Genomic DNA, 27791 nt, shown 5'->3' on the forward strand with positions numbered 1-27791 from the left:
CCAGTATTCTTGCCTAGAGAATTCCATGGACAGAGGAGCCTGGCAGGCTACAGTCCATGGGGTCATAAAGAGCTGCACAGGACTGAGCGACTACACTTTCACTTTCAATGGAGAACTCTCATCAGAGGCTTCACAAAGGAAAGAATGGACCTTGTTTGAAATGGATAAAACTCATTCCCAACTTTCTCAAGGGGCAGCAAATATTCTTTTTTGTTTGTTTGTTTTAGCAAATATTCTTGGAATGAAGATAGTTTCTGAAGTTGGCTAAGCTTTTTTAGCATCATTCCTTCCAAAGAACACACAGGGCTGATCTCCTTTAGAATGGACTGGTTGGATCTCCTTGCAGTCCAAGGGACTCTCAAGAGTCTTCTCCAACACCACAGTTCAAAAGCATCAATTCTTCAGCACTCAGTTTTCTTCACAATCCAATTCTCGCATCCATACATGACACTGGAAAAACCATAGCCTTGACTAGATGGACCTTTGTTGGCAAAGTAATGTCTCTGCTTTTCAATATGCTATCTAGGTTGGTCATAACTTTTCTTCCAAGGAGTAAACGTCTTTTAATTTCATGGCTGCAGTCACCATCTGCAGTGATTTTGGAGCCCCAAAAAATAAAGTCTGACACTGTTTCCACTGTTTCCCCATCTATTTCCCATGAAGTGATGGGCCCAGATGCTGGGAGGGATTGGGGGCAGGAGGAAAAGGGGACGACAGAGGATGAGATGGCTGGATGGCATCACCGACTTGATGGACGTGAGTTTGAGTGAACTCTGGGAGATGGTGATGGACAGGGAGGCCTGGCGTGCTGTGATTCATGGAGTCACAAAGAGTTGGACACGACTGAGCGACTGAACTGAACTGAACTGAACTGAAGCTTTTTTAAAAAAATGAGATGTACAGATAAAGTGATATGGTTTTCTTTTAAATCAGTTCAGTTCAGTCACTCAGTTGTGTCCAACTCTTTGTGACTCCATGGACTGCATCATGCCAGGCTTACCTGTCCATCACCAACTCCTGGAGTTTGCTCAAACTCATGTCCATCTAATTGGTGATGACTTCCAACCATCGCATCCTCTGTTACCCCCTTGTCCTCCCACCTTCAATCTTTCCCAGCATCAGGGTCTTTTCCAATGAGTCAGTTCTTCGCATCAGGTGGCCAAAGTATTGAAGCTTCAGCTTCACAACCAGTCCTTCCAATGAATATTCAGGACTGATTTCCTTTAGGATGGACTAATGGTTTGATCTCTTTGCAGTCCAAGAGACTCTGAAGAGTCTTCTCCAACAACACAGTTTAAAAGCATCAATTCTTCAGTGCTCAGCTTTCTTTATAGTCCAACCCTCACATCCATACATGACTACTGGAAAAACCATGACTTTTGGAGATGGACCTTTGTTGACAAAGTAATATCTCTTCCTTTTAATATGCTGTCTAGGTTGATCATAACTTTTCTTCCAAGGAACAAGCATCTTTTAATTTCATGGCTGCAGTCACCATCAGCAGTGATTTTGGAGCCCCCCAAAAATAAAGTCTCTCACTGTTTCCACTATTTTCCCATCTATTTAGCATGAAGTGATAGTACTGGATGCCATAATCTTAGTTTTTTGAATGCTGAGTTTTAAGACAACTTTTTCACTCTCCTCTTTCACTTTCATCAAGAGGCTCTTTAGCTCTTCTTTGCTCTCTGCCATAAGGGTGGTGTAATCTGCATATCTAAGGTTATTGATATTTCTCCCGGCAATTGATTCCAGATTGTGCTTCATCCACCCTGGCATTTCACATGATGTATTCTGATAACTGTTGTTTCTTGACCTGTATACACATTTCTCAGGAGGCAGGTTAGGTGGACTGGTATTCCCATGTCTTTAAGAATTTTCCACAGTTTGCTGTGATCCACATAATCAAAGGCTTTGGCATAGTCAATAAAGCAGATGTTTTTATGGAACTCTCTTTCTTTTTTGATGATCCAGCAGATGTTGGCCATTTCATTGTAATAGAAAATAAAAATCTAACACCACCTTGTGGAAATAGTTGTGCCTTGTATGCAGGTCAGGAAGCAATAGTTAGAACTGGACATGGAACAACAGACTGGTTCCAAATAGGAAAAGGAGTACGTCAAGGCTGTGTATTGTCACCCTACTTATTTAACTTATATGCAGAGTACGTCATGAGAAACGCTGGGCTGGAAGAAGCACAAGCTGGAATCAAGATTGCTGGCTGAAATATCAATAACCTCAGATATGCAGATGACACCACCCTTATGGCAGAAAGTGAAGAGGAACTCAAAAGCCTCTTGATGAAAGTGAAAGAGGAGAGTGAAAAAGTTGGCTTAAAGCTCAACATTCAGAAAACTAAGATCATGGCATCCGGTCCCATCACTTCATGGGAAATAGATGAGGAAACAGTGGAAACAGTGTCAGACGTTATTTTTCTGGGCTCCAAAATCACTGCAGATGGTGACTGCAGCCATGAAATTAAAAGACACTTAACTCCTTGGAAGGAAAGTTATGACCAACCTAGATAGCATATTCAAAAGCAGAGACGTTACTTTGCCAACAAATGTCCGTCTAGTCAAGGCTATGGTTTTTCCTGTGGTCATGTATGGATGTGAGAGTTGGACTGTGAAGAAGGCTGAGTGCCGAAGAATTGATGCTTTTGAACTGTGGTGTTGGAGAAGACTCTTGAGAGTTCCTTGCACTTCAAGGAGATCCAACCAGTCCATTCTAAAGGAGATCAGCCCTGGGATTTCTTTGGAAGGAATGATGCTAAAGCTGAAACTCCAGTACTTTGGCCACCTCATGCGAAGAGTTGACTCATTGGAAAAGACTCTGATGCTGGGAGGGATTGGGGGCAGGAGGAGAAGGGGATGACAGAGGATGAGATGACTGGATGGCATCACTGACTTGATGGACGTGAGTCTGGGTGAACTCCAGGAGTTGGTGATGGACAGAGAGGCCTGGCATGCTGTGATTCATGGGGTCGCAAAAGTCGGACACGACTGAGCGACTGAACTGAACTGAACTGTACAAGATTCATTATACCTGTTGATTAGGAAAACCTTTCTTGGCAAGTTGATGCCTAGTCCTGAATCCCTAATCTAAAATAACTAGTAGGAATTTGCCAGGTAGAAAAATGGACAAAGGTTGCTCAGGTCAAATGGTAAGAGTATTTTAAAAAGCTGGCTGGCCTTGGAAAATAGAAAGCAATTTAGTGTGGTTATAGTACAAGCACAAATTGGGGAGAAGCAAAATATGAAACTACAAAGATGAACAGAGAGAGATCCTAAAATGTCTCCTCTGAGAAGCTAGAGAATTTGAACTTCATTACGGAAGCTTTGTGGAGACGTTGACATCAGAGGATGTGATTCATATGCTCATGTCCTATCAAAACAGCTCTTTTTTTCCAATATAATATTTTATCTGCTTCAGCCCAAATAGGTCAATTGATTCCAACTTTCTAATGTTTAAGAAGGTCATAGAAATCCACAGAAATTGAGAACTGGTTGATATGTGAAAAATTCAACTAAACTAGTTATTTATAAGAACAATAAAGGTGAGTATACAAAAAGTAAATCCCCATGTCCTTTAAAAACACCTTAAAGCTATCAAATAATTGTACATAGAGACAAGGCCCAGGGAAATCATACAAACAGGATACAAAGAGAAAAGGGCAGTAGACTATCATATTTTAAATAAGTTTTATTTTAAACCAGAGCTATAAGTGAAAGAAAACTACTGCATATGGATGATGTGAAGTTCTAACTAGACAACCTAAGGTCCTTATACTACTTTGGGACTCATTTTAAGCATAAACTAACCAAATATCACATTTGTTGATAACTTATAGTAAATATGAAAATTGAAGACTTAATCACTTTCATCTTTGATTAGTTCTTAGGATTTGAGCTCCAAACTCATTTTGACATCGTAATAAAATCATAATATAAAAAGTGTACTTAGACCTAATTTTCAGTCACACCTGTGGCAAAAGATATTTGATTTAGTCAGATCAGCAGATACAGCCATTAAATAAATCATATACTTGTCCAAATTTCTCAAACTTTTTAATTGGTTATTTTACTCATAGAATGGTACTATCAGAATAGTCATTTAACACTATTTCAAGGAATTAATTACCTTTGTTAATTAAATTAAATGAAGTAAATTGAATTTAGTTAAGTGAAGTAAAATGTAAGGATGCTGTACCCAGAATTTTGATTTCAGAAAAGATAACTGTACCATAAATTATTAAATATGAAGGAAATATCATATTTCTACTTTTATATTTACCAATAAATGTTTATAAACCATTAAATATTTAAAGCAATATAATCTCACCTGATGCAGCATCTAAAAATTAAGATCTAAAAAACTGCTTTTCAGTTATAAACAGAAGAGATGTTTATATGCTAAAAGACTAAGTTCCAAAAGGCTTAAAAATTTTAAAGCCAAATTTTATGTTCCGAGTCATACATTTATATTAAAAGTAGCACATAATACCAGAAAGATTTCTCTATAAATATCCGTTCTTATATTTATAGAACTAATGGAATTATAGCACTAGAAATGTATAATATGAACTAGGTTCAAAATTTTTTTAAAGAATAGAATGTAAAGATATTTGTTCAAAGATTAAATATATTAAAATCCTAAGGAAAATTGCAATAATCTCAATATTTTGAAGTTTATATATATTCTTCTGAAGACTCAAGTGCAAAACAATAAAAGATGCACTAAGAATAACATTAAGTGGCAAAGAAGAAACTCACAATATTCTCACATATTCATTAATGTAGAATATCCATTAAAATTTCCACAATGTGCTTTGAGATTGTTCAAATAGAAATGTATTGGCAGCAAAAATCTTCAAATAAAAATTATATTTACTTTCTAACTTGAAACTATTAATGAGTATCGTATCTTAAAGCACTTAACTGCAGAGAAAATTTATTTCTTCATATAACAGTTTCTGAGTTTTACTTCATTAATTATATTCTTCCAGTAAACTAATCTCAGTGAACTTCAAACAGCAAAAGTTTTTCCAATTTCAGACTTTAATAAGAGGGAAAATAGTTGCTGGTTCTGAAACAGTTCAATTAAAAATATTACCTTTAAATTAAAAGCACAAAGTTAATCCTGAGTTCTATGAACCTTTGTATATAACGAGTGACAGAAGATCTTTAACAGTCACAGTTCTAAGTATTACCCTTGGTTGGCAAGATAAAAAATAGTTGGCTTTATTATAACAACAATTGTTTTAAGTTGCAAAAAAGTGACATTTACCTTTTCCAACTGAGCGTTTTTTTTGGATTTGTATAAAAACTCTCCCACTGCCACAAAAACAGAGAGCACCAAGCCGGCTGCCAGAACAATGAAGATGCCACCAATATTTTGAACCCCCAGGGCACTGGCCTCCTTGCTCTCCTCCTCTGGACACCCATTGCCCCTCCACCACTTCTCCTTCATCATGTGCAGCTTGCCTTCCTCTTGCAGCTGAAGAATTGCTATGGTGATTTTGTCTCTATATGGAGAACCTAAGAAAAGAGAGAGTTTGTTAATGCTTTCCAGGAAACCAGAATTTCATAATTAAAGGTTAACATGATGAAAGAACAGAGCTCTTTCCAAATACTGTGAAATATGCCACTATTTATTTTCAGCAGGAAAAATCAACTGGAAATGGTATAAAATACAAGCTTAACAAAATAAATAGAGGTGGTGGCCTTTCTGATTTTGAAGGTTAAAATACATTTTATTTTGAAAGAGGAAAATATCTCTTGCTAAATGCAGGCTCAACTCAGAGAATTGGGAAAATAATAAATGGTAAGTAGAAATCTACAAAAAAGAAATGCAGAGAGGGCAAGGATATTTAGTTAATGGCTAGGAATCGTTCAACACTGAAAACAGGGCTTTGATCAAATGGTAACCTTGGTTTTTAGGAAAGTTGTGCAAAAAATGGTGTTTCCCATGATTAAGTTGCAACAATTTGAAGCAGTCATGATTAACAAGTTCTGTTCAGTTTGGTTCAGTCGCTCAGTCATGTCCGATTCTTTGCAACCGCACGGACTGCAGCACTCCAGGCTTCCCTGTCTATCACCAACTCCTGGAGCTTGCTCAAACTCATGCCCATCAAGTCTGTCTGTCATCGGTCAACCACCTCATCCTCTGTCGTCCCCTTCTCCTCCTGCCTTCAATCTTTCCCAGCATAAGGGTCTTTTCCAATGAGTCAGTTCTTCACATAAGGTGGCCAAAGTACTGAAGCTTCTGCTTCAGCACCAGTCCTTCCAGTGAATATTCAGGGTTGATTTCCTTTAGGACTGACTGGTTTGATCTCCTGCCTGTCCAAGGGACTCTCAAGAGTCTTCTCAAAAGCATCAATTCTTTGATGCTCATCTTTCTTTATAGTCCAGCTCTCACATCCACACAAGACTACTGAAAAACCATAGCTTTGACAATATGGACCTACCTTTGTTGGTAAAGTAATGTCCCTGCTTTTTAATATTCTGTCTAGGTTGGTCATAGCTTTTCTTCCAAGAAGCAAGCATCTTTTAATTTCAAGGCTGCAGTCACAATCTGCAGTGATTTTGGAGCCCAAGAAAATAAAGTCTCTCACTGTTTCCATTTGTTTCCCTATCTATTTCCATGAAGTGATGGGACTGGATGAACTATGGATGGAGGTTCGTGACATTGTACAGGAGACAAGGATCAAGACCATTCCCAAGAAAAAGAAATGCAAAAAAGCAAAATGGCTGTCTGGGGAGGCCTTAAAAATTGCTGTGAAAAGAAGAGAAGTGAAAAGCAAAGGAGAAAAGGAAAGATATAAGCATCTGAATGCAGAGTACCAAAGAATATCAAGGAGAGATAAGAAAGCCTTCCTCAGTGATCAGTGCAAAGAAATAGAGGAAAACAATATAATGGGAAAGAATAGCGATCTCTTCAGGAAAAGTAGAGATACGAAGGAAACATTTTATGCAAAGATGGGCACAATAAAGGACAGAAATGGTATGGACCTAACAGAAGCAGAAGATATTAAGAAGAGATGGCAAGAATACAAAGAATAACTGTACAAAAAAGATCTTCACGACCCAGATAATTAAGGAGGTGTGATCACTCACCTAGAGCCAGACATCCTGGAATGCAAAGTCAAGCGGGCCTTAAGAAGCATCACTATGAACAAAGCTAATGGAGGTCATGGAATTCCAGCTGAGCTATCAAATCCTAAAAGGTGATGCTGTGAAAGTGCTGCACTCAATATGCCAACAAATTTGGAAAACTCAGCAGTGGCCACAGGACTGGAAAAGGTCAGTTTTCCTTCCAAACCCAAAGAAAGGCAATGCCAAAGAATGCTCAAACTCCTGCACAATTGTACTCATCTCACACGCTAGTAAAGTAATGCTCAAAATTCTCCAAGCCACGCTTCAGCTATACGTGAACCATGAAGTTCCAAAGCTATGTTTTGTTTTTTTTTTCCAGTAGTCATGTAAGGATGTGATAGTGGGACTATAAAGAAAGGTGAGCACCAAAGAATTGATGCTTTTGAACTGTGGTGCTGCAGAAGACTCTTGAGAGTCCCTTGGACTGCAAGGAGATCAAACCAGTCAATCCTAAAGGAAGTCCTAAATATTCATTGGAAGGACTGATGCTGAAGATGAAGTTCCAATACTTTGGTCACCTTATGCAAGGAATTGAGTTACTGGAGCAGTCCCTGATGCTGGCAAAGATTGAAGGCAGGAGGAGAAGTGGATGACAGAGGATGAGATGGTTGGATGGCATCACTGATTCAATGGACACGAGTTTGGGTAAACTCCGGGAGTTGGTGATGGACAAGGAGGCGTGGAGTGCCGCAGTCCATGGGGTCGCAAAGAGTCGGACACGACTGAGCGACTGAACTGAACTGAACTGAACTATTAGGACCAGATGCCATGATCTTCATTTTTTGAATGTTGAGTTTTAAGCCAGCTTTTTCATGTTCATCAAGAAGCTCCTCAGTTCCTGTTTGCTTTCTGCCATAATTGTGGTGTAATCTGCATATATGGGGTTATTGATATTTCTTCCTGTAATCTTGTTTCCAGCTTGTGCCTCATCTAGTCTGGCATTTTTCATGTTATACTCTGCATATAATATAAGTTAAATAAGCAAGTTGACAATATACAACTTTGATGTACTCCTTTCCCAATTTGGAACCTGTCCATTGCTCCATGTTCGAGTCTAACTGTTTTTTCTTGACCTGCATGCAGATTTCTCAGGAGGCATGTAAGGTGGTCTAGTATTCCCATCTCTTGAAGTATTTCCCACAGTTTATTGTGATCTACACAGTCAATGGCTTTAGCGTAGTCAATGAAAGAGATGCAGATTTTGGGGGGAATGTTTTTGCCAACACATGTTGGCATCTTGATCTCTGGTTCCTCTGTCTTTTCTAAATCCAGTTTGAACACCTGAAATTTCTCAGTTCATGTACTGTTGAAGCCTAATTTGGAGAATTTTGAGTGTTACTTTGCTAGTGTGTGAGATGAGTACAATTATGTGGTAGTTTAAACATTCTTTGGCACTGCCTTTCTTTGGGATTGGAATGTAAACTGACCTTTTCCAGTCCTGTGGCCACTGCTGAGTTGTCCAAATTTCCTGACATATTGAGTGCAGCACTTTTACAGCAATATATTTTATAATTTGAAATAGCTCAGCTGGAAGGAGTGGTTAACATTTTGCAGATAGTAATGATTTATATTTGTTATTTGAGATGAATACCAGAAGTAATGGTTTGTACAGACTTGGATCATTCAAAAATCATCATGGTGACGCGTTGTAAGATTTTTTTTGGTTGTTTGTTTATCATTTTGCACTTTGGAAAGAAATATTTTAATTGTAAGCAACAGTATAAATGAAATTTAGTATATATGCTAATGGGGGTAGATGTTCATCTGCATTAGTGTTATATGATAAGTAATAACTTTTCTAATTGGTTGCCCCAAAGCATGCAATAATACTGAACTATATGCATCTTTCAACATCTGTCCCAAAGGATCAGTCTTATTGCTTTCTCTCCTCCAGAAAATAGTCTGTTATTAGTGTTTAATCATTCCTAAACTCTAATCTTTCCCTAAACACTGCACATTACAGTTTTCTGCACAAATTCATCCATAAGTGTTTTTTTCTGCTTGTAGAAACATACTGATTTCAGCTTGCATTCCATGTTGTCTGTGATTTTTGTCTTGATTTAAATATTCCTGCATATACACCTAAAGATTATTTTTGCTAAGAGCAATTAAAAACCTGATCTGGAAACTATTTTGCCCCATAAGGAACAGCACTATATGTCTTCTTTTTACTTGATTAGTATAACAGGACTAATTCAGCACTGCTCTTTTACCAAGAACAGGTAAGCTAAAAAGCAGCCATACAAGGAAAATCATGAAAAGTTAGTACCTAATTGAAAAGTTGGAGTGAAGATATACCAAGTCCAGGTAGAAAGCTGTTTCCTTAATGTAATCCTCAATTTATGTAGAAGAAATGTTTAAGTACATGGCTTCTATATATCTTTTTCACTATCTTCCTAAAAGGTGCATTATCCATTCCTATAATTAGAACTAATTTATTTTTTTAACTATGCAAAATCTAATTATGGTAGGAAAATTTATTCTCCTTAGTTTCCTTCCTCTGTCCTCTTCCAAATACTACTCTGATGAAGATGCTCAGTTTAAATTCTTCCCCTTAGCCCTTCAGATTTCAGTGGATTAGCCTAGTGCATACTATTTTCTACCTTGATCATTTACTGGAGACTCAGCTTAGGTCATTAAGTATCACTATTATTTACCTTTTAAGATGTGATCTATTTTCCTAAGTAGATTATAAATTCTAACAGACTGTAAGAGTGACAATGAGGTGTATTTAGTCTTCTCTGGCATGTATTTAAAAAATATAAATGAAGGTCATCTGGTTTGGCTATCCAGTTTTCATTAATTCATCACATCTAGTCTAGAACCAGCTTTAAAGTCACGTGTACTCTGAATTACCATTCTGATTAACCATGTATGTCCTGGGCAACATAAACATTGATTGAGAAAAAATCACTTTAGGTTATCAAATATATCCTTCCATTGGAAAAATAGCATCTGAAACAAATTTTGTACTTTTAGTACTTATAGAAATGACCATAGGTGGCTAATATAAAAATATAGCCTGAATATAAACAAATGTTTGGAGGATACTGATATGAAATGTAGACTTTGAAATATGGAAAATTCTTGATCTATTTAAGTAATATTTTGAGGCAGGTCATTTTTCATCCTGAGCAAAATTGAAAGAGTATTATTTTATTGCCAATTCACCAAAACTCCTGAATTGCATTATGATGTTTATTCTATATTTTAAACACCATATTCTCTACTACATTCTCAAAATAAGGTACAGATTAAAAAAAAAGTAAACCAATTTTCAACAAATGATGGACACATCTTGATTTCTTGTTGGTTGGGCTTATCCTCAGCACTTATTTTAAATATGAAAATGTCCTGTTGCTAGCACACCTCCCCACACTTGTTTTCCAATGTAAACACAACATGTAAATAGAAATCAGTTCGAATAAAAGCTGAAAAACTAATATATCTCAGTTTGAGTTTTTTAACAGGGTGAAATAACACAGTAATATAATTGATGACACTAAATCACTGCAATGCTTTGCCATTCTATTATTGACTTATTTTAAAAACTAATAATTCATCAATAATGACATTACTTCTTTGGTGTGTTATTTGATGCTCCTTGGGAAGCATTTCTAGCAGATACCAATAAAGTCAAAAGTGGTTTGAAACTTTATCTAGTTGAAAAATTTCAAGGAGATATTAAGATCAATGAATAAAAGCATATTTTATCTTCTTTCAACATGAATAATCATGCACTTAGCTCTAATAAAGTGAACAGCCATTAGTTAGAGTCTAAGTTTTGCTCAAGTATGAACCTAGCCTCAATCCATAGGTTGTCAAGACAAGAACTATGAGGCCATTGAGTGGCAGCTGTGAGAAGCTAGGGTTAGGTACCATAAGCTTGCCTTCAAGGAAGATGAGTACCTTTGCAACAGGGCTCTTAAATTGGATTAGAAAACTACTGAGGAAATTGTAAATATGTCTAATATAACATATGCTTTTGCATCTAAAAGTCAGTCCTCAAATGCTTAAGAGGGAAACAGGTAACTTGTGAAGAAACAAGTTTGACAAAAAGATCTGAAAAATTGTAACATCAAGTATGGAAAGATAATTTTCAGTTCAAGTTTTATTTAAAAATCTGTGGGAATTTCAACACAGGGTTCCCAGATACTTAAACCTTTATTATATCCCAGGAAATATTTTGTCTAAAATTCTCTACATTAAGATTTTGGCATATAAGTTACTTTTTAAAAAACACCATGTGAGATAAGGCAAATACCTCTTAAAGCTGAATTTAGCTCTCTGATTTTCACTATGCAATTTCTGGTTTTTATTTCATTTGTATTTCTGCTTACAATGAGACCTTCTTTGGTTGTTTAAACATATGCTCCATTCTGACAGTAAGGAACAATTATGTTTAAAAATGGTCTTTTTTCAAGTTGCTGAAGGATCCCATTTACCAGATAAAACCGTTTCTAGCTTACATGAAAGAAAAGGAGAGTGAGAAAGAAAGAAAGGGAAGGAGGAAGAAAGGAAGGAAGGAAAAAAGACATGTGATTACTACATAGTGAAGTCCCTCCATAAGCCCTGGGGCTCAAAAGAACACTCAAGAAGACATAAAGGCACTTTTGAGCGACAAACAGCAGCAATATGTATGTGTGCATAAATAAAACCTACAAACACACCTATTCAGAATTCATCAATTAAAAAAAAAATTACTCTCCAAATGTCCCCAAAGGTTAAATTTTGATCAAAGGACTTTACATAAAATTATAATTTCATGAACATTCCTCCTAACAAATAGACTAAAAGCTCCTTAGGAAAATAAACTGTGATTTGTTATAAACAATATAAATCTCACCAAGTAGTTCTGAGCCAACTTGCTGGGTTTACTGAATTGAGTTGACTCCCTTCTCTTACTTTCTTCCCTCCTTCCTCCTCCCTACCTCCCTTGTACCTTTCCTTCACTTTTTTTCATACATTGTCGCTTTGCTTTCCTTCTTCTCCTTCCTTCCCCCTCCCACTCTCTTTCCTTTTCTCTCCCTCCTCTCCCGCCTCCACCCCCTCCTTCCCTTCCTTTCAGTCCTTTGATGTTTCTTATAGAACAGAATACACATGTAGTTATACATTTTTGGTTCTAAAGTTTAAATCTGCTACACATAAATTATCGATTTGCTCATTTGATTGTTTTGTTCATGCTCTTTACAAACATACAAATTTAAGTGTGTACCAAACATTTTCCTTATCTTATTCAGGAAACATAATATAGAAAAGATTAAAGAAAGGGGATTAGCTTTACTTTTAACTCCTGAAGAGGCTTATTAATGGATATAAAGCTTTTCTTTAAAGGTTGCACAGCAAATTTTCTAATACCTATCATGCTTTAGTGAAATATTTTAAAATCACAATATCCATATACCAGCAATCTCCCATCCATCCTGCCAAAAATGTCTTTACTTTCAAATTAGGCTTCTGCATGCTTTAATCGATTACTAAGGTCAGGGGGAAAAAAAATCACTTTCTCTCTAAAAAAAATCTCTTTCTAAAACTTATTATAACAATATTTCTTAAACTGTCTTTTTCCCATACACTTCTTTTTTGGGAAGTGTACATCTGTGTTTCTCTTTTAAAGAATTCATCGTTCAAATAAGCTTGAAGAATACCCCATAACAAATATATCTTTTGTATACTTTATACATTAGCAAAATAAAAGGCTGCTATCTCTCCAATGAAGGATAAAGTTTAAAAATGTCTTAAATTATTACATTTGTTTTATTGAAGAATTTTTTCTTCCTATCTATTAATGTTCCCATCAATTATTTTGTTTTAATCTCAATTTGAAAAGCACTGCCTTCAATAACAGTAATTACTACTGTTACTACATAAGCTCTCTCTGTCAAAAATAAGCTGTTTCTTGTTAGATCTTAGCTTTGAATTTACTCATCACAGGACTACTGATCAAGTCACATATTTTTTGTATGTTCTTATTCATCTCTTCATATGCTTCATGAAGCATCAGCTCATAAGAATCTACATCACAATACTTTAGGACATGTCTTCACAGCTGGCTTTTAAATCCCTTTACAAAATACATTTGAGTGATAATAGTTATGAGTTATTTAAATCTATCTGTATATCAAAACTGATGAAACCAATTCTGGGGGAAAATACACTGTCTTATTTTTCCTAATGGTACCCAGATCCTTTAAATATTTTGTTAAAATTATAAGAGGCTGGCTAGGTATTTATGTTTCTCATAATAACAAATCCCCACTGTCCACTTCCTAAAGGACTTTAGTGTCCTTTGTTTTATATTTCATAGTTATTCAACTCATCATAATGATATTATGAGCTGTGTATTACAGAGATTTAGGTAACATCCTGGTATTTGTTCTCTTTGGGTCTGGGAAGATATTTGTACGAAATAGACTACTCATAATTTTAGGTTTCCTCTAGCATAGCATGTCATTTCTCCAAGATACTGTGCACTTTCTGAAGTGCTTACACATCTTATGGGTATGTGACTATACTATATTCACTACGTATATATAATTTCAATGATTTGACTCAAAGAGTTTCAATAATTCCTTAATTATTCCTCTTCTTTGAAGGTGTTTAATATGATAAATATTTCTAAGACACATACCCAAATACTTGAAGTGCTTTAAATAACGACTTAAAACATCAGGCTACCTGTCAGTTATAGGTAATCAACCATCCATTATTCATCTTTTTTCATCCAGCATCTAGCACAGTACCTGTCACAAAGTAAGCATTTAACAATGCTTTTTGAATGAAACATTGAATCAATTATAAAAATCCATTATGATATAGTCAAAATATGTTAAGGTATAACTTCTGATATTGACATCTTCTCAGTTTCTTATTAAATTCAGTAGAACACAGAGTTCATAAACACATGAGTTTCACATTTTTAGTGTTGACCATCTAGGATAAAGTTAGGATGATAAACAAGTTCATACATCTTTATGCCATCCATCAGCTATCAGAGGCGTCCCTTGGTCAGTGCCTTAATAAGTGAAAGAACTGTTAGCACAAAAGATCTGAGGCTATCTGCTGGAACCATCAACTTTCATTCTTAAATTACAGTGCTTCTGGCAATGTTATATTTTATGAAATTGCTCCCTGCTTCCTATGCTGAGATGAGAGTTGGGTGCCCTAAATGCACAACATATTTTGGGTGCTTTTAGAGCTTTATCTCTTTTTACCATTATTTCCATGATAAAATCTTCCAATAATATTGGAACTAGACCACATTTTCTTAGAGCCTTTTTTTCTCAGTAAAAGATGGGTTTTATTATCTCTTAGGACACTGCCTCTCTCATATTTGTTTTTAAGAAGTGTTAAGTTAAATTTTATATTTACATTTCAGATTCAATTTTACATTGCTATTCTCCAGTTTTATTCTGTATTCAGTCAACAGTGCTGTTAAACAATACCATAGCATCACTGTTCTTTTCCTCTATAGAACTTGTCTCAGTTTGTAACTAAAAATAATTTCTGGGACTATTTAATGTTCATTTACAGTAACAGGCTGTAAATTTCATAAAGACAGGGGCTATTTCTGCTTTGTTAGTAGAATACCTGGCACACTCATTTGTGCAAGAGTGTGTGCTTAGTTGCTTCAGTCATGTCTGAATCTTTGTGACCCTATGGACCATAGCCCACCAGGCTCCTCTGTTCATGGGATTCTCCAGGCAAGAATACTGGAGTGGGTTGCCATGCCCTCCTCCAGGGGATATTCCTGATCCAGGGAATGAACCTGCAATCTTGTGTCTCGCAATTGGGAGGTGGGTTCTTTACCACTACCACCACCTGGGAAGACCAAACATAATATTTACATACATGAATAAAATATTAATCACTTTACAGCTGGTCATGCATACCTGCAACTTTACCTTCAATTATTTCTTATGAACCCAAACTATATATCTTTAATCTATATGCAATAATTATAATATATTTATTTCAAAGGAAAAATTTAATATATATAGCAACTAAACACTCCATGGGACCCATTTCAGATTTCCTATTAGATAAAAGCTAAACTAGCGTAAAGTTACGGTCATCACTCTTTGTATTTTATTTGAAGGTATTCTATCAAAAAAATCTCAATTTGATAGGCGTATGAAGAACTCACAAGTGATAATCATAAAAATTAAAGATTAATCTCATCTTGAAAACAAATTACCAGCTCATAACATAATCACAGAACAGTAAATGAGTGCTATACGTGATCATTTCTCCATGATAACTTATGATCTTTCCACACTGGAAATCTATGAACATCATTTTCCTGCTTAAATATTTTTAGTGGTGCTCTAAAGCTATTGAACAAGTTTCCCTGGTGGCTTACTGGTAAAGAATCCACCTGTCAATGCAGAAGATGCAGATTCAGTCCCTGGGTTGGGAAGATTCCCTGGAGAAGGAAATGCCAACCAACTCCAGTATTACTGCCTGGGAAATCCCATGGACAGAAGAGCCTGGTGGGCTACAGACATAGGAATGGCAAAAAAGATATGACCTAGTGACTAAAACAAAACAATAAGTCTATAGACTACAAGCTCAATTCGTAATTATGTCCATTTCTTCAACATATCACAGACTTCTCAGACTATATACTTCTCAGACTGTATTCCATTAGTACAAACTATGAAGTTCTATTTCTCTGGAGAGCCCTGTTTTCATACTTTCTCCAATTTTCTGGTTGAACATCCTCAACCAGATAATCTGCTGCTCATCCTTCCCTAACTTTGTACACTTTTCTTTGGCTGTCACAGAGATATACAGGATCCTTCTTCTTTGGAGTCATAGCACATAGCAGATACCCTAGTACAACATTTGGTATGTGGTATTCTAATGTTTTGCTATATATCTTTTCCTATTGAATAATTATATGAGGGCTTCCCTGATGGCTCAGATTGTAAAGAATTTGCCTGCCATGTGGGAGACCCAGGTTTGAGAGCCATGTATGAATATTTTTTTATTATTAATTATTACATGTACCAACACAGGTGATAGATTCTAATCATTACATATATATATACACAGGTGCTAGTCATATAGGGATGAACAATGTAACATGAATCCTGCCTCAGTTGAGTTTTTACTGTAACACAAAACACATGTATTAAATAACCTTTGCAACTATGAGAATGACTATAATGAACACCATATTATAGAAACATGTGACAGATGGAACTATGTTAGTCTGCTGACTTTGTATGCAAAAAGGGTTGCATTATTTTGAAGATCATAGGGACAAAAACTCTTCTTTCTCTTTGGCTGCCTTTCACCTATTTCCACTGTTTCCCCATCTATTTCCCATGAAGTAATTAAGCTAAATACCTATATTCAAATTCTATAACTTGCTTAAATTGGATAGAGATTGTTTTTTTTTTTTTCCTCTGTTGTAGACCTCAAAATTCAAAGTGTTAAGACCTCTATGGAAAAGGATTCTACTTAAAGGAATATTTGTAGAATCCTCAGGAGAATATTTAAGCATCTAAGATCACAAAGGAGATGAGTATATGAGGCACACAAAATGTACCAATGCATGTGCATGCTGTCTCTCAATCATGTCTGACTCTTTGTGATGCTGTGGACTGCCATCAACCAGGCTGTTCTGTCCATGGTATTTTCCTGGCAAGAACACTGGTTGGGTTGCCATTTCCTACTCCAAAATGTATCAATAAAAACCAAACCTTCAAATTATAGAGTAGATATTCTATCCAGTTGCCTTTTATTACTATTCTGAATATTCTTTGACTTGTGTGAAAAAAGAATAAGAAAGGCAAATATTATCAGCACATAATGAAAAAGTAAACTATTACCACTTGTTCTGACCTATTTCGTGCTGCTGCTAAGTCACTTCAGTCGTGTCCGACTCTGTGCGACCCCAGAGATGGCAGCCCATGAGGCTCCCCCATCCCTGGGATTCTCCAGGCAAGAACACTGGAGTGGGGTGCCATTGCCTTCTCCGGACCTATTTCATACATATTAGTTAAAAGTGACTGGTGAAGTAGATTTGTAGTCACATTGCTACATATTAAATCATGAAACTCTGATGTAAAATATGAAAACAGAAATAGTTTCATTCTAGAAACCCTGTCTTCCTAAAAATTTTTTCATCTGCATGATAATCATTTGAATAGTGGTAAGAGTCATAATGTCAGGAATACTTTCCTCACTACGATGTTTTTGTTCCAAGTTCAATATTAAACTTTGATGAATGAATTATAATAGCTGGACAATCTGAAATAAAATCATCAACCATAGCCTTGACTAGATGAACCTTTGTTGGCAAAGTAATGTCTCTGCTTTTGAGATCTAGGTTGGTCATAACTTTCCTTCCAAGGAGCAAGCTTCCTTTAATTTCATGGCTGCAGTCACCATCTGCCGTGATTTTGGAGCCCCCCAAAATAACGTCTGACACTGTTTCCACTGTTTCCCCATCTATTTCCCATGAAGTAATGGGGGACCAGATGCCATGATCTTCGTTTTCTGAATGTTGAGCTTTAAGTCAACTTTTCCACGCTCCTCTTTCACTTTCATCAAGAGGCTTTTTAGTTCCTCTTCACTTTCTGCCATAAGGGTGGTGTCATCTGCATATCTGAGGTTATTTATATTTCTCCCAGCAATCTTGATTCCAGCTTGTGCTTCTTCTAGCCCAGCATTTCTCATGATGTACTCTGCATATAAGTTAAATAAGTAGGGTGACAATATATAATCTTGACATACTCCTTTTCCTATTTGGAACCATTCTGTTGTTCCATGTCCTGTTCTAACTGTTGCTTCCTGACCTGCATATATGTTTCTCAAGAGGCAGGTCAGGTCTGGTATTCCTATCTCTTTCAGAATTTTCCACAGTTTATTGTGACCACACAGTCAAAGGCTTTGGCATAGTCAATAAAGCAGAAATAGATGTTTTTCTGGAACTCTCTTGCTTTTTCGATGATTCAGCAGATGTTGGCAATTTGATTTCTGGTTCCTCTGCCTTTTCTAAAACCAGCTTGAACATCTGGAAGTTCACGGTTCACGTACTGTTGAAGCCTGGCTTGGAGAATTTTGAGTATTACTTTACTAGCGTGTAAAATGAGTGCAATTGTGTGGTAGTTTGAGCATTCTTTGGCATTGCCTTTCTTTGAAATTGGAATGAAAACTGACCTTTTCCGGTCCTTTGGCCACTGCTGAGTTTTCCAAATTTGCTGGCATATTGAGTGAAGCACTTTCACAGCATTATCTTTCAGGATTTGAAGTAGCTCAACTGGAATTCCATCACCTCCACTAGCTTTGTTTGTAGTGATGCTTTCTAAGGCCCACTTGATTTCACATTCCAGGATGTCTGGCTCTAGGTGAGTGATCACACCATCATGATTATCTTGGTCATGAAGATCTTTTTTCTACAGTTCTTCTGTGTATTCTTGCCACCTTTTCTTAATATCTTCTGCTTCTGTTAGGTCCATATCATTTCTGTCCTTTATCGAGCCCATCTTTGCATGAAATGTTCCCTTGGTATCTCTGATTTTCTTGAAGAGATCTCTAGTCTTTCCCATTCTGTTGTTTTCCTCTATTTCTTTGCATTGATCGCTGACATGTCTAATTTACACGTTTGTGTATGTCTAAATTTGAACTAAATGAATTGAACTCATATTGTGCAAGGACAAATCAGTTTAAAAATATAAGCACCTTAATTCTCCATGTTGAAAATTAAGGGCAAGACCTTATTTCCCCCTTTTCTAGAGCACTTGGCTTGGAAGATTGTGTTTTATAAGTTTTCTTTCCCTATAGCTTCAAAATGTATATAAATCTTTTTAGGAGCTAAATAAGCCACTTTTCAGTTTTAAGGAATGTCTTCCTCAAGGACTTGGGACCTGTCTTTTTTGGGGGGGAGGGGTTTGGGGGGGGAAATACAATCATAAGGAATCTAATGTCCCATCTCCTAGTTCTGTGAAAGAGTATCAGCTTACTTTGGTGGGACCTCACTCCAAACTGCAAACCCTCCTCTTGTCATAACAAAAGTTAACTTAATTTTTCTTTGGATGAATTCAGTTAGCTAACACAGATATTCAGTGCAATCATCAAATCAAATTATCTAATCCAATAATATAAACATGATTCTACCCATGTTGAGTCTTAGAGAGGCTTAGTGACTTCACCTATGACTCCTGGGACACTTAGGTGGAACAAAGATTTGTTTTAAGTCATGTCTACAATGGCCACATATTACAGAAAATATGGTAGGGCAACACATGCAAGGTACTCATCTTTGGAATTTAGTGCTTATACATTTTACTTCTGTGCTTTGACTTTTTTTCTTTTCCCTAATACCAATGATTCATTGATCTTACTTAGTCATGCTAACCAAAGGATGACAGTCTGGCACAGTCAATCAGGCTAACTAATCTATAATGTAATTTGAATCCACGGCCTTGGAGTAATCACCACAAGGCACCAACAAAATAAATTCATGGTCTAATGTTTGCATATAAAATCTATCAGGACAAACTGTTTTCATGAGAATTATCCATGTATTTATTGTTTAGGGACCATGTGGTCAACATTTACAATATTAATGAAAGCTGCTCACATTGGTGCTCACAATTCATCAAATTCCCTCTGGAAACTTCCTAGATTCTAGCTTTCAGAGTTTGTTGATGATGTCTGTGGAGCACGCATAGCTTATTACAAAGACTCATCTGTTTTCAGTGACATGAAATCTAGGCTTTAGCAAATACGCCAGGAAAATACAGGTGTATTTTGGCTTTTTGTTTGTTTGTTTGTTTAATTTAGGCTCTGAAAATTATTAGATCTCGATTGAGACTTGCAAAATCACTTCACCAACATTAAAATTATGCTGCTTGTGCAATGAAAAAATGGAATGCATTTTAATGGAAGGTTTGACCTGCAGAAAGATGAATAATTTGCATCAATTTTTGTGCATTATGTTCAACTAATGAAGACAAATGTATTCATTCATTTTAGTAAAGCTGAAGAACTAAAGACCAGCAATTTTATGCATCTATAATGATGAATATTACAGTACTTATTGTATGATGAATTGGGAATTCTAGAATTGGATGGTGAGCAAAACAGGGGAAAAACATGCTTCTCATACTGATTTCTATTTTTATAAAATGGGCATCTGCCTTAAACAAACAACATGCCTCTTTTTAGTACTGATCCCAATCTCTCACTTAGTCAAATAACAAGAAATAAAGAAGCAGTGAAATCTCATGCATTTAACATTAGAAAATACAAGAAAGAAATTTTACATTGTTCACATGTCAAAGTGATATCCTTCTACCATAAAGAGTCCACGATACAACCTATTGTAACTTTAGGCTGATTATGTGGAAGGACATTATAATGAGATAAAAGTAACTTAAGAATTATTAATAGAGCTATAGCTATTTAATATAAAATACGTTAGAAAATAGTTTACAAAGGTAATATTAAATTCCAATTGTGAAGTAAGAATGTATCTTATTTATAATTGCATATGAAAGAAATAAATATATAATAGAAATAAGATGCAAATAATTTTGTGTAAATATAATAGAAATAAAATGTAAATATATTTACATAGAAAATTTAATAGAAATATAATGTATATAACAATTTTGTGTCTGATAAAATTGTCTTTAAATTTAACCCTAGTATTAAAGACATATATAAAAAATAAGAGACATTTATAAAGCCAGTATCTTTGCATTCATCTTTACTTTGTCTCTTTATTGCCTATTAAGTTCTGCATATATTACATATCAGTAGTTTTCTATGATATGAGTAATTTAATGTGGATTTAGTTCACAGAAATAATTATACATTGACTATTTAAACTTACTATTGATGTAACCCCACAAGTTAAGTAGGGATACATAAGGTTATAGAAAATTTTAGCATTGTGGATGATAGGCACATAAACAGTATTTCCTGCATCCCCTTTTCAGTTGACTGGTATTTCCCATATGTTATTTACTGGTGGAAGCACCAATAAATGGATGAATTGTACCACTAGCTTACTTTTAAAGATAGAAACAGTTTTAATGGGACCCTACAGACACTTTACAATATTTCTATCAAACTGAACACAGCAAAGCAAAATAACACCAACTGGCTCTAATGGATTTCTCTAGATTGCTGCTTTCCTACCAGCTCACAACTGCTGAGTCTGCCTAGTCCTCAAAGTGCACTATGCACTCAAAATTCCAAAGACAGAAGCCAAGAAGGCTTTTAGTATGGGTGGTCAGAAGGGAGACAAGGCAGCTGAAAATGCCATTAAGTAGAAATGCTCCCCATTCAACTTCATAGATTATAACCTATGCTGAATTAACAAGCAAGACTGCAACCTCTCACACACATTTTAGTATTCCTTAATGAAAACTGCTGTGATTTGTTTTTTGCTTTACCCCCCACCCCGCATCCAGTTTTTGTTGTTTTAATTTGAATGGATGAAAAGGAATTTCAGTTAACTTATTATAAGAACACCAAAACTTCAAAAATCTACCATACCATAAATATCACATTAAAATAGCACCACTGCATTCTGAAAAACTATGAAAGGGATTTAATGTCACCATGAGCTTAATTAAGCCAGCTTATGCTTATTTAGCATTTACCTTCGAATCATTGTTGATTGCTCCACTAAGGTATTTTGTGTAAACAGAGCTTCCCTAATTAAATAGCTTCTATCTGAGTCATTCAGTGAGTCCACAACATGCTTTGGGCGGTAATAATCACACTCAGAGTGATGAATGGTCACAGCAGGGCCCTAGATGAATCACAGGAGGCCCAGAAGGCTCAAAGGACACATGGATTTTGGGGGGAAAAAACGGAAAATACGCATGAGTTTTGAAATATTTCTCAATACTCAGTTCAGAAGAGACATAGTATTTCTCTTTAACCTCCTGCACTTAACCACACATGCCTCTATGACAGTAACTAAAAATCTGAGTAACAGTAAAAGCAAGGGAAAGGGAGTTCCTCTTTGATCACATTTACAATATTAATAAAAATAGAATTTTCATTTCAGTTTATGGCTCCTGCAGGTATAGACTCAAAATCCTGAGGAATTTCTGGTATCGATCTAAATTTCCAGAAACGGCCTGCATTGCTTTGCTTTGAACAGAGTATCTCCTTAACTTTTGTTGGGAAAAGAAATTCAAATACCCTTTTATTTTTCACACCTAAAAACATTAGTTTTAAAAATTTATTCCTTATAATTAAACAAAATTTTAAAATTAAATATAAGTTATCAAAAAATCATCACTATTCTTGAACAAGATTATATAAAAGGGAAATGTTAATTAATGAGTTGAGATATTCAGGTTATGATGTTGGTTGAAAGTTTATGGTATGTCAGAATCTCATTCAAGTACTAGAGTTGCATGTCATTTCATTTATTAATGACTTAAGTAATAATTCATGAAGTTATATTTTTGGCAGAGCTATGACATAAAAAATCATAAATTACTGCCTGATTTTTTTTTTTCCTCAGAAGCATTTGAGGGGTTAAAGTGTGAAATGCCTTTTTCTAGATTATACTACTTTGATGAATTTATATGAGTTAATAAGACTCATCATGTATTGGAGACTCAAAATCATTTAATTTTGTGCTATGCTTGAATGAATAAAATAAAATTTACTAAGTTAAGAACTTAATATTATCAAGTCAAACAGAAGAAAACAAGTTATCTGAACAAGAGAAAAAAAAGGATATCGTAATACCTGCAGGTGACTGATTTGAATATTTATTCCTTTAAGTGTAGTTATGTTATTCAGAATTAGGCTAAAAATAAAGTGTATATTGAATATATTAATTAAGAGACATTTTAATAAATTTAAATTCAATATTTTTTGGCAGTGAAAATAAAAATATGGTGAAATGTTCTTCCTAGTCTATAATTTTGCTATTTCAAAGTATTATTAGATATTTTGAATTTGTATAAATATATACTGATAATTTTATATTAAAATTCCAAGAAGGTCCTTATAAAAGAAATTTATCATGTGCTAGCTTCTAATTTTTAAAAATTCTCTATTTAAAACACTAATATATTACACTATTACACCACACTAACTACATACTACAAAGATGATTCCACATAGATATATAATCCAACTTGATTTCTATAAGTTTCTTGTGCAAGTGACCTGGCAAATATCAGTGACTATTTTTTTGCAATAACTAAGCTTTTTCAGAAGGGCAAAAGTTGATTTGATCAGCTGAGCTGAGTAGATAAAAGAAAAAAAAAAAAAAAGACTATATCCTAAGGCTTATAGCTTAATTTGTTTTGTTATCTCAATTTATCTATAAGGTTAGAATGAGAAGAAATAGAAATTCCAAATGTTGTGTATTTTTGTTAATTTAAAAAGTTACATTAAAACTAAAGTATATATATTATTTTAAATTGTTTTATATTTTCCTTATAAGTCAATATCGTACAGTAAACACTGTCAAGGGTAGGAATAAAAAATCTGCTCTTTGTATAGGTCCCATAAACTATCACAGGGAGCTTCCCTAGAACTGATTCAACTATTATCTTTCCTTTTTAAAATAGCTTTCACATCCGAAATATCCCAGTGAGTTTTTGAGAATTATATACTATTTTGATTGATTGGGCTTCCCTTGTGGCTCAGCTGGTAAAGAATCCACCTGCAATGTGGGAGACCTCGCTTAGATCCCTGGGTTGGGAAGATCCTTTGGAGAAGGGAAAGGCTACCCACTCCAGTATTCTGGCCTAAAGAATTCCATGGACAGTCTATGGGGTCGCAAAGAGTTGGACACGACTGAGCAACTTCTACTCACTTTGATTGATTTGTAGCAAGTGAAAGTGAAAGTGAAGTCGCTCAGTCGTGTCTGACTCTTTGTGACGCCGTGGACTGTAGCCTACCGGGTTCCTCCGTCCATGGGATTCTCCAGGCAAGAATACTAGAGTGGATTGTTATTTCCTTCTCCAGGGGATCTTCTGGACCCAGGGATCGAACCCCGGTGTCCCACATTGCAGGCAGATGTTTTACCCTCTGAGCCACCAGGGAAGCCCCTGATTTGTAGCAAGCATGTCCTCAAAGCAGAACAATATGATAGACACAGTCTTGGTACACTGATACATTGTATTTACAACTCAAACAAGCAAGTAAACAAAAAACTCTCAAGCTTAAGGTTTTATATTAAATATAAGTCAAATTTCTTTATTTTAATTATTTGAAATTATAAGTGTTATTATGTAACTAACATTCATGAAAAATATCTGTGCTATACTCCAAAGAGAAGCAAGTTAACAGGATGGCCTCCAACAGTTAGAGTTACCCCAGGCGCCTGTACAGTGATGAGGACAGGAACCAAAATGAGATGTCCCAGGCCCCATACTCCAAAGAGGGCCTCCCCAGTGGCTCAGCCTTGAAGACTTTGCCTGCAGTATAGTAGATGTGGTTGAATTCCTGGGTTGGGAAGATCCAGGAGGATCCCCTGGAAGAGGGCATGGCAACCCACTCCGGTATTCTTGCCTGGAAAATTCCATGGACAGAAGAGCCTAGTGAGCTACAGTCCACAGGGTCACAAACAGTCGGACCTGACTGAGAGGATTTAGCACGCATACTCCAAAATCCTTGTATATCCTCCCCAAATCTTATTTAATTCTCACTACCCTGAATCACTCTTGTTCAATGAGGTCATCACATTGAATAATGTAAGATGCTACACTGATCATTAGCTCCAAAAATTATTTGTTTTCTCTGTTTATAAACCTTGCTGCACCATCATATTTTTAGATGTAGAGTTCATTTGCTCAACAAATAATTGAAAGTCCACGGAGTGCAGGCAATAAACTTGTATAGGCTTACAACAACTAAAAGGCCAAAATCTCTGTCCTCCTCCACATAATGTAAACCAAAGGGGAAGGTATGGATATACAGGAATCTCACTCCTTTCAGAAACAAAATGAATTTATTTTCTTCAGTTCTTTCCAAATGAAACTGTGAAGCAATAGGAACCTATCAATCACTGCTTCCATTCTTCATATGTGTTTAAGGTGTTTGATTTTTAAAATTTGTTCTGAGACATCTGCAAACCATATTGCTTCACATAGTAGTTTCCTGCCCACTTTAAATCAAACTCTAGCAATCTGTCAAGCATATTATCTGAAACACCATATTTAGCATTAAATAGACCTTAGGTTTTCCTAGTCTAACTCTCTAGTTTTACTAATTAAAAAAGAGAAATTTAGAAAATGTAAATTTCATGTCACTTGTCCAAGATCACAACAAATGATAAAACTAAATATAGAATATCAGTGTGCAAAATACTACGTGATGATAGTTTTGAGCATATAATCAGCCTCTTTTCTAACATATCATAAAGATCTGCCAGAGATTCTTGCAAGAGACTTGAGTTCGATCCCTGGGTCGGGAAGATCCCATAAAGGAGGGAATGGCTACCTGCTCCAGTATTCTTACATGGAGAATCCCATGGACAGAGGATCCTGGAAGGCTATACTCCATGGTATGGCCAAGAGTCAGACACAACTGAGTGACTAATATTTTCACTTTCACTAAGCTTGAAAATTTATCAAAGTTGTTCATCATAAACTCCAAATAAATGGTACATGAATGCATGAAACTGTTGAATTCTTGAGGGAAAGAACCATATGGGATCTAACTAGGGAGTATGCTAGAATTTGAACACATGATCAAGACAAAACTATCCCAATAAACTCAATCCTTATCATGAATATAAGTTAAAACATTTTGAAAAGACATGTTCCTTAAGCTTATTATAATTAGGATAACTCAATCATCTTTATATGTTAGAATTAATTATATATACTTTGGCAAAATAATGGCAAAGCTTTGGATGGTCTGTTCCCAGTGTGAGCAGTAAAGGAGGTTCATTTTGTGCAGAGAATTTTAAAACAACAGTAGCAACAACTATCACCCCATACTGGCAAGTCAATTAAAAAACATCCCTCCCTGTAAAATATCTTTTATTCATCTGAGTTCTAAACACTTATTATAGAGTTTTAACAACCCTACTTATTGAACTTTGAATTAGCAAATATTTATTTTTTATTCTTTAATAGACATTGTACTCCACTTGGCAACTAAACTGGAGAATCCTCATTATACAGCTTAAAAGTGAAAATGAGACACTCAGTCCTGTCCAACTCTTTGTGACCCCATGGACTATACCATCCATGGAATTCTCCAGGCCAGAATACTGGAGTGAGTAGACTTTCCCTTCTCCAGGGGATCTTCCCAACTCAGAGATCAAACCCAGGTCTCCCACATTGCAGGCAGATTCTTTCTAGTTTTGTTTTGTTTTGCTTTCTTTATTTCAACAGTGACTGTGGAATCATTATTTTTAGTCTACCATATAAATGCTATGCAATGTTACAGGAGTGAATATCTCAAAATTCTCTCAGAGTCAGTTCAAACTATTTTTAGCTATAATGAATCTGAATAAACTTTTTGAAGTTATTATGGTGGAAAATTTTTGGACTTCCTAGATTTTTGAAAGTTGTTAGAAATGATCCCAAAGAAACAAAAACATGGATAGTATTGCAATTTCTAAATTTATCATGAAATGGAATTTTTTATGAATCTGTGCCTTACTTTCTAATTATAGTATACATCTTTGTTGATTTGAAAGAAACTTTTCAAAATTAAAAGCAATAAAATTATGAATGAGGATACATTGAGAAATATGGCTATACCATTTATTAAACGCAGTTACATGAAAATCAATTTTGACCCAGTTGTTGCAAAATTTGCAGAAGTTTCAAAACTATTATAGTGTCATTGTTCACTACTGTTTTTCATGCACTCAGTCTCTGGTATTTTGTTTCAGCAGCCCAGGTGGAGTAGCATATGCACATTCATTTTCTCACTACTTCAGTTGTGGTATCTTCTTAATTCTGACTCTGACACCTGTGCCTCCTTCTTATATGGACTCTTTCAGTTACATTGGACCCACGTGGTTAATCTATGGATGTGTAAGTTGGACTGTGAAGAAAGCTGAGCACCGAACAATTGATGCTTTTGAACTGTGGTATTGGAGAAGACTCTTGAGAGTCCCTTTGACTGCAAGGAAATCCAACCAGTCCATCCTAAAGGAGATCAGTCCTGGGTGTTCTTCGGAAGGACTGATGCTAAAGCTGAAACTCTGATACTTTGGCCACCTCATGTGATGAGTTGATTCATTGGAAAAGACTCTGATGCGGGGAGGGATTGGGGGCAGGAGGAGAAGGGGATGACAGAGGATGAGATGGCTGGATGTCATTACCGACTCCATGGACATGAGTTTGGGTGAACTCTGGGAGTTGGTGATGGACAGAGAGGCCTGGCGTGCTGCAATTCATGGGGTCGCAAAGAGTTGGACACTACTGAGCAACTGAACTGACGTGGTTAATCCAGGAAGATTTCCCAATTTTAAGGTCCTTAACTTAATCACATCTGCAAGGTCCTTTTTAGCAATAAAGGTAACATATTCATATGCTTGGGGGATTAAACCAGGGACATTTGGGGGGAGCCATTTTTATGCCCACAGCATGTATGTATGTACTCTAATATTATGTATTTATTCATTCATTAACTTATCATATAAATATATACATATCCATATATTATACATAAATA

General features: G+C 35.7%; 1 protein-coding gene across 7 annotated transcripts in view; it reads right to left on the reverse strand.

Annotated features, from left to right (window-relative positions):
- Window positions 1–27791, reverse strand: part of GRIK2 (glutamate ionotropic receptor kainate type subunit 2) — a 731316-nt gene that overhangs the window by 12096 nt on the left and 691429 nt on the right. For all 7 annotated transcript variants that reach the window (XM_061427731.1, XM_061427738.1, XM_061427736.1 and 4 more), the window contains one exon: window positions 5284–5534. In XM_061427731.1, coding sequence (XP_061283715.1) covers window positions 5284–5534 — 251 coding nt within the window. The remainder of the gene's footprint in view (window positions 1–5283; window positions 5535–27791) is intronic.

Source organism: Bos javanicus, chromosome 9 (assembly GCF_032452875.1).
Source record: "Bos javanicus breed banteng chromosome 9, ARS-OSU_banteng_1.0, whole genome shotgun sequence".
Taxonomy (NCBI): domain Eukaryota; kingdom Metazoa; phylum Chordata; class Mammalia; order Artiodactyla; family Bovidae; genus Bos; species Bos javanicus.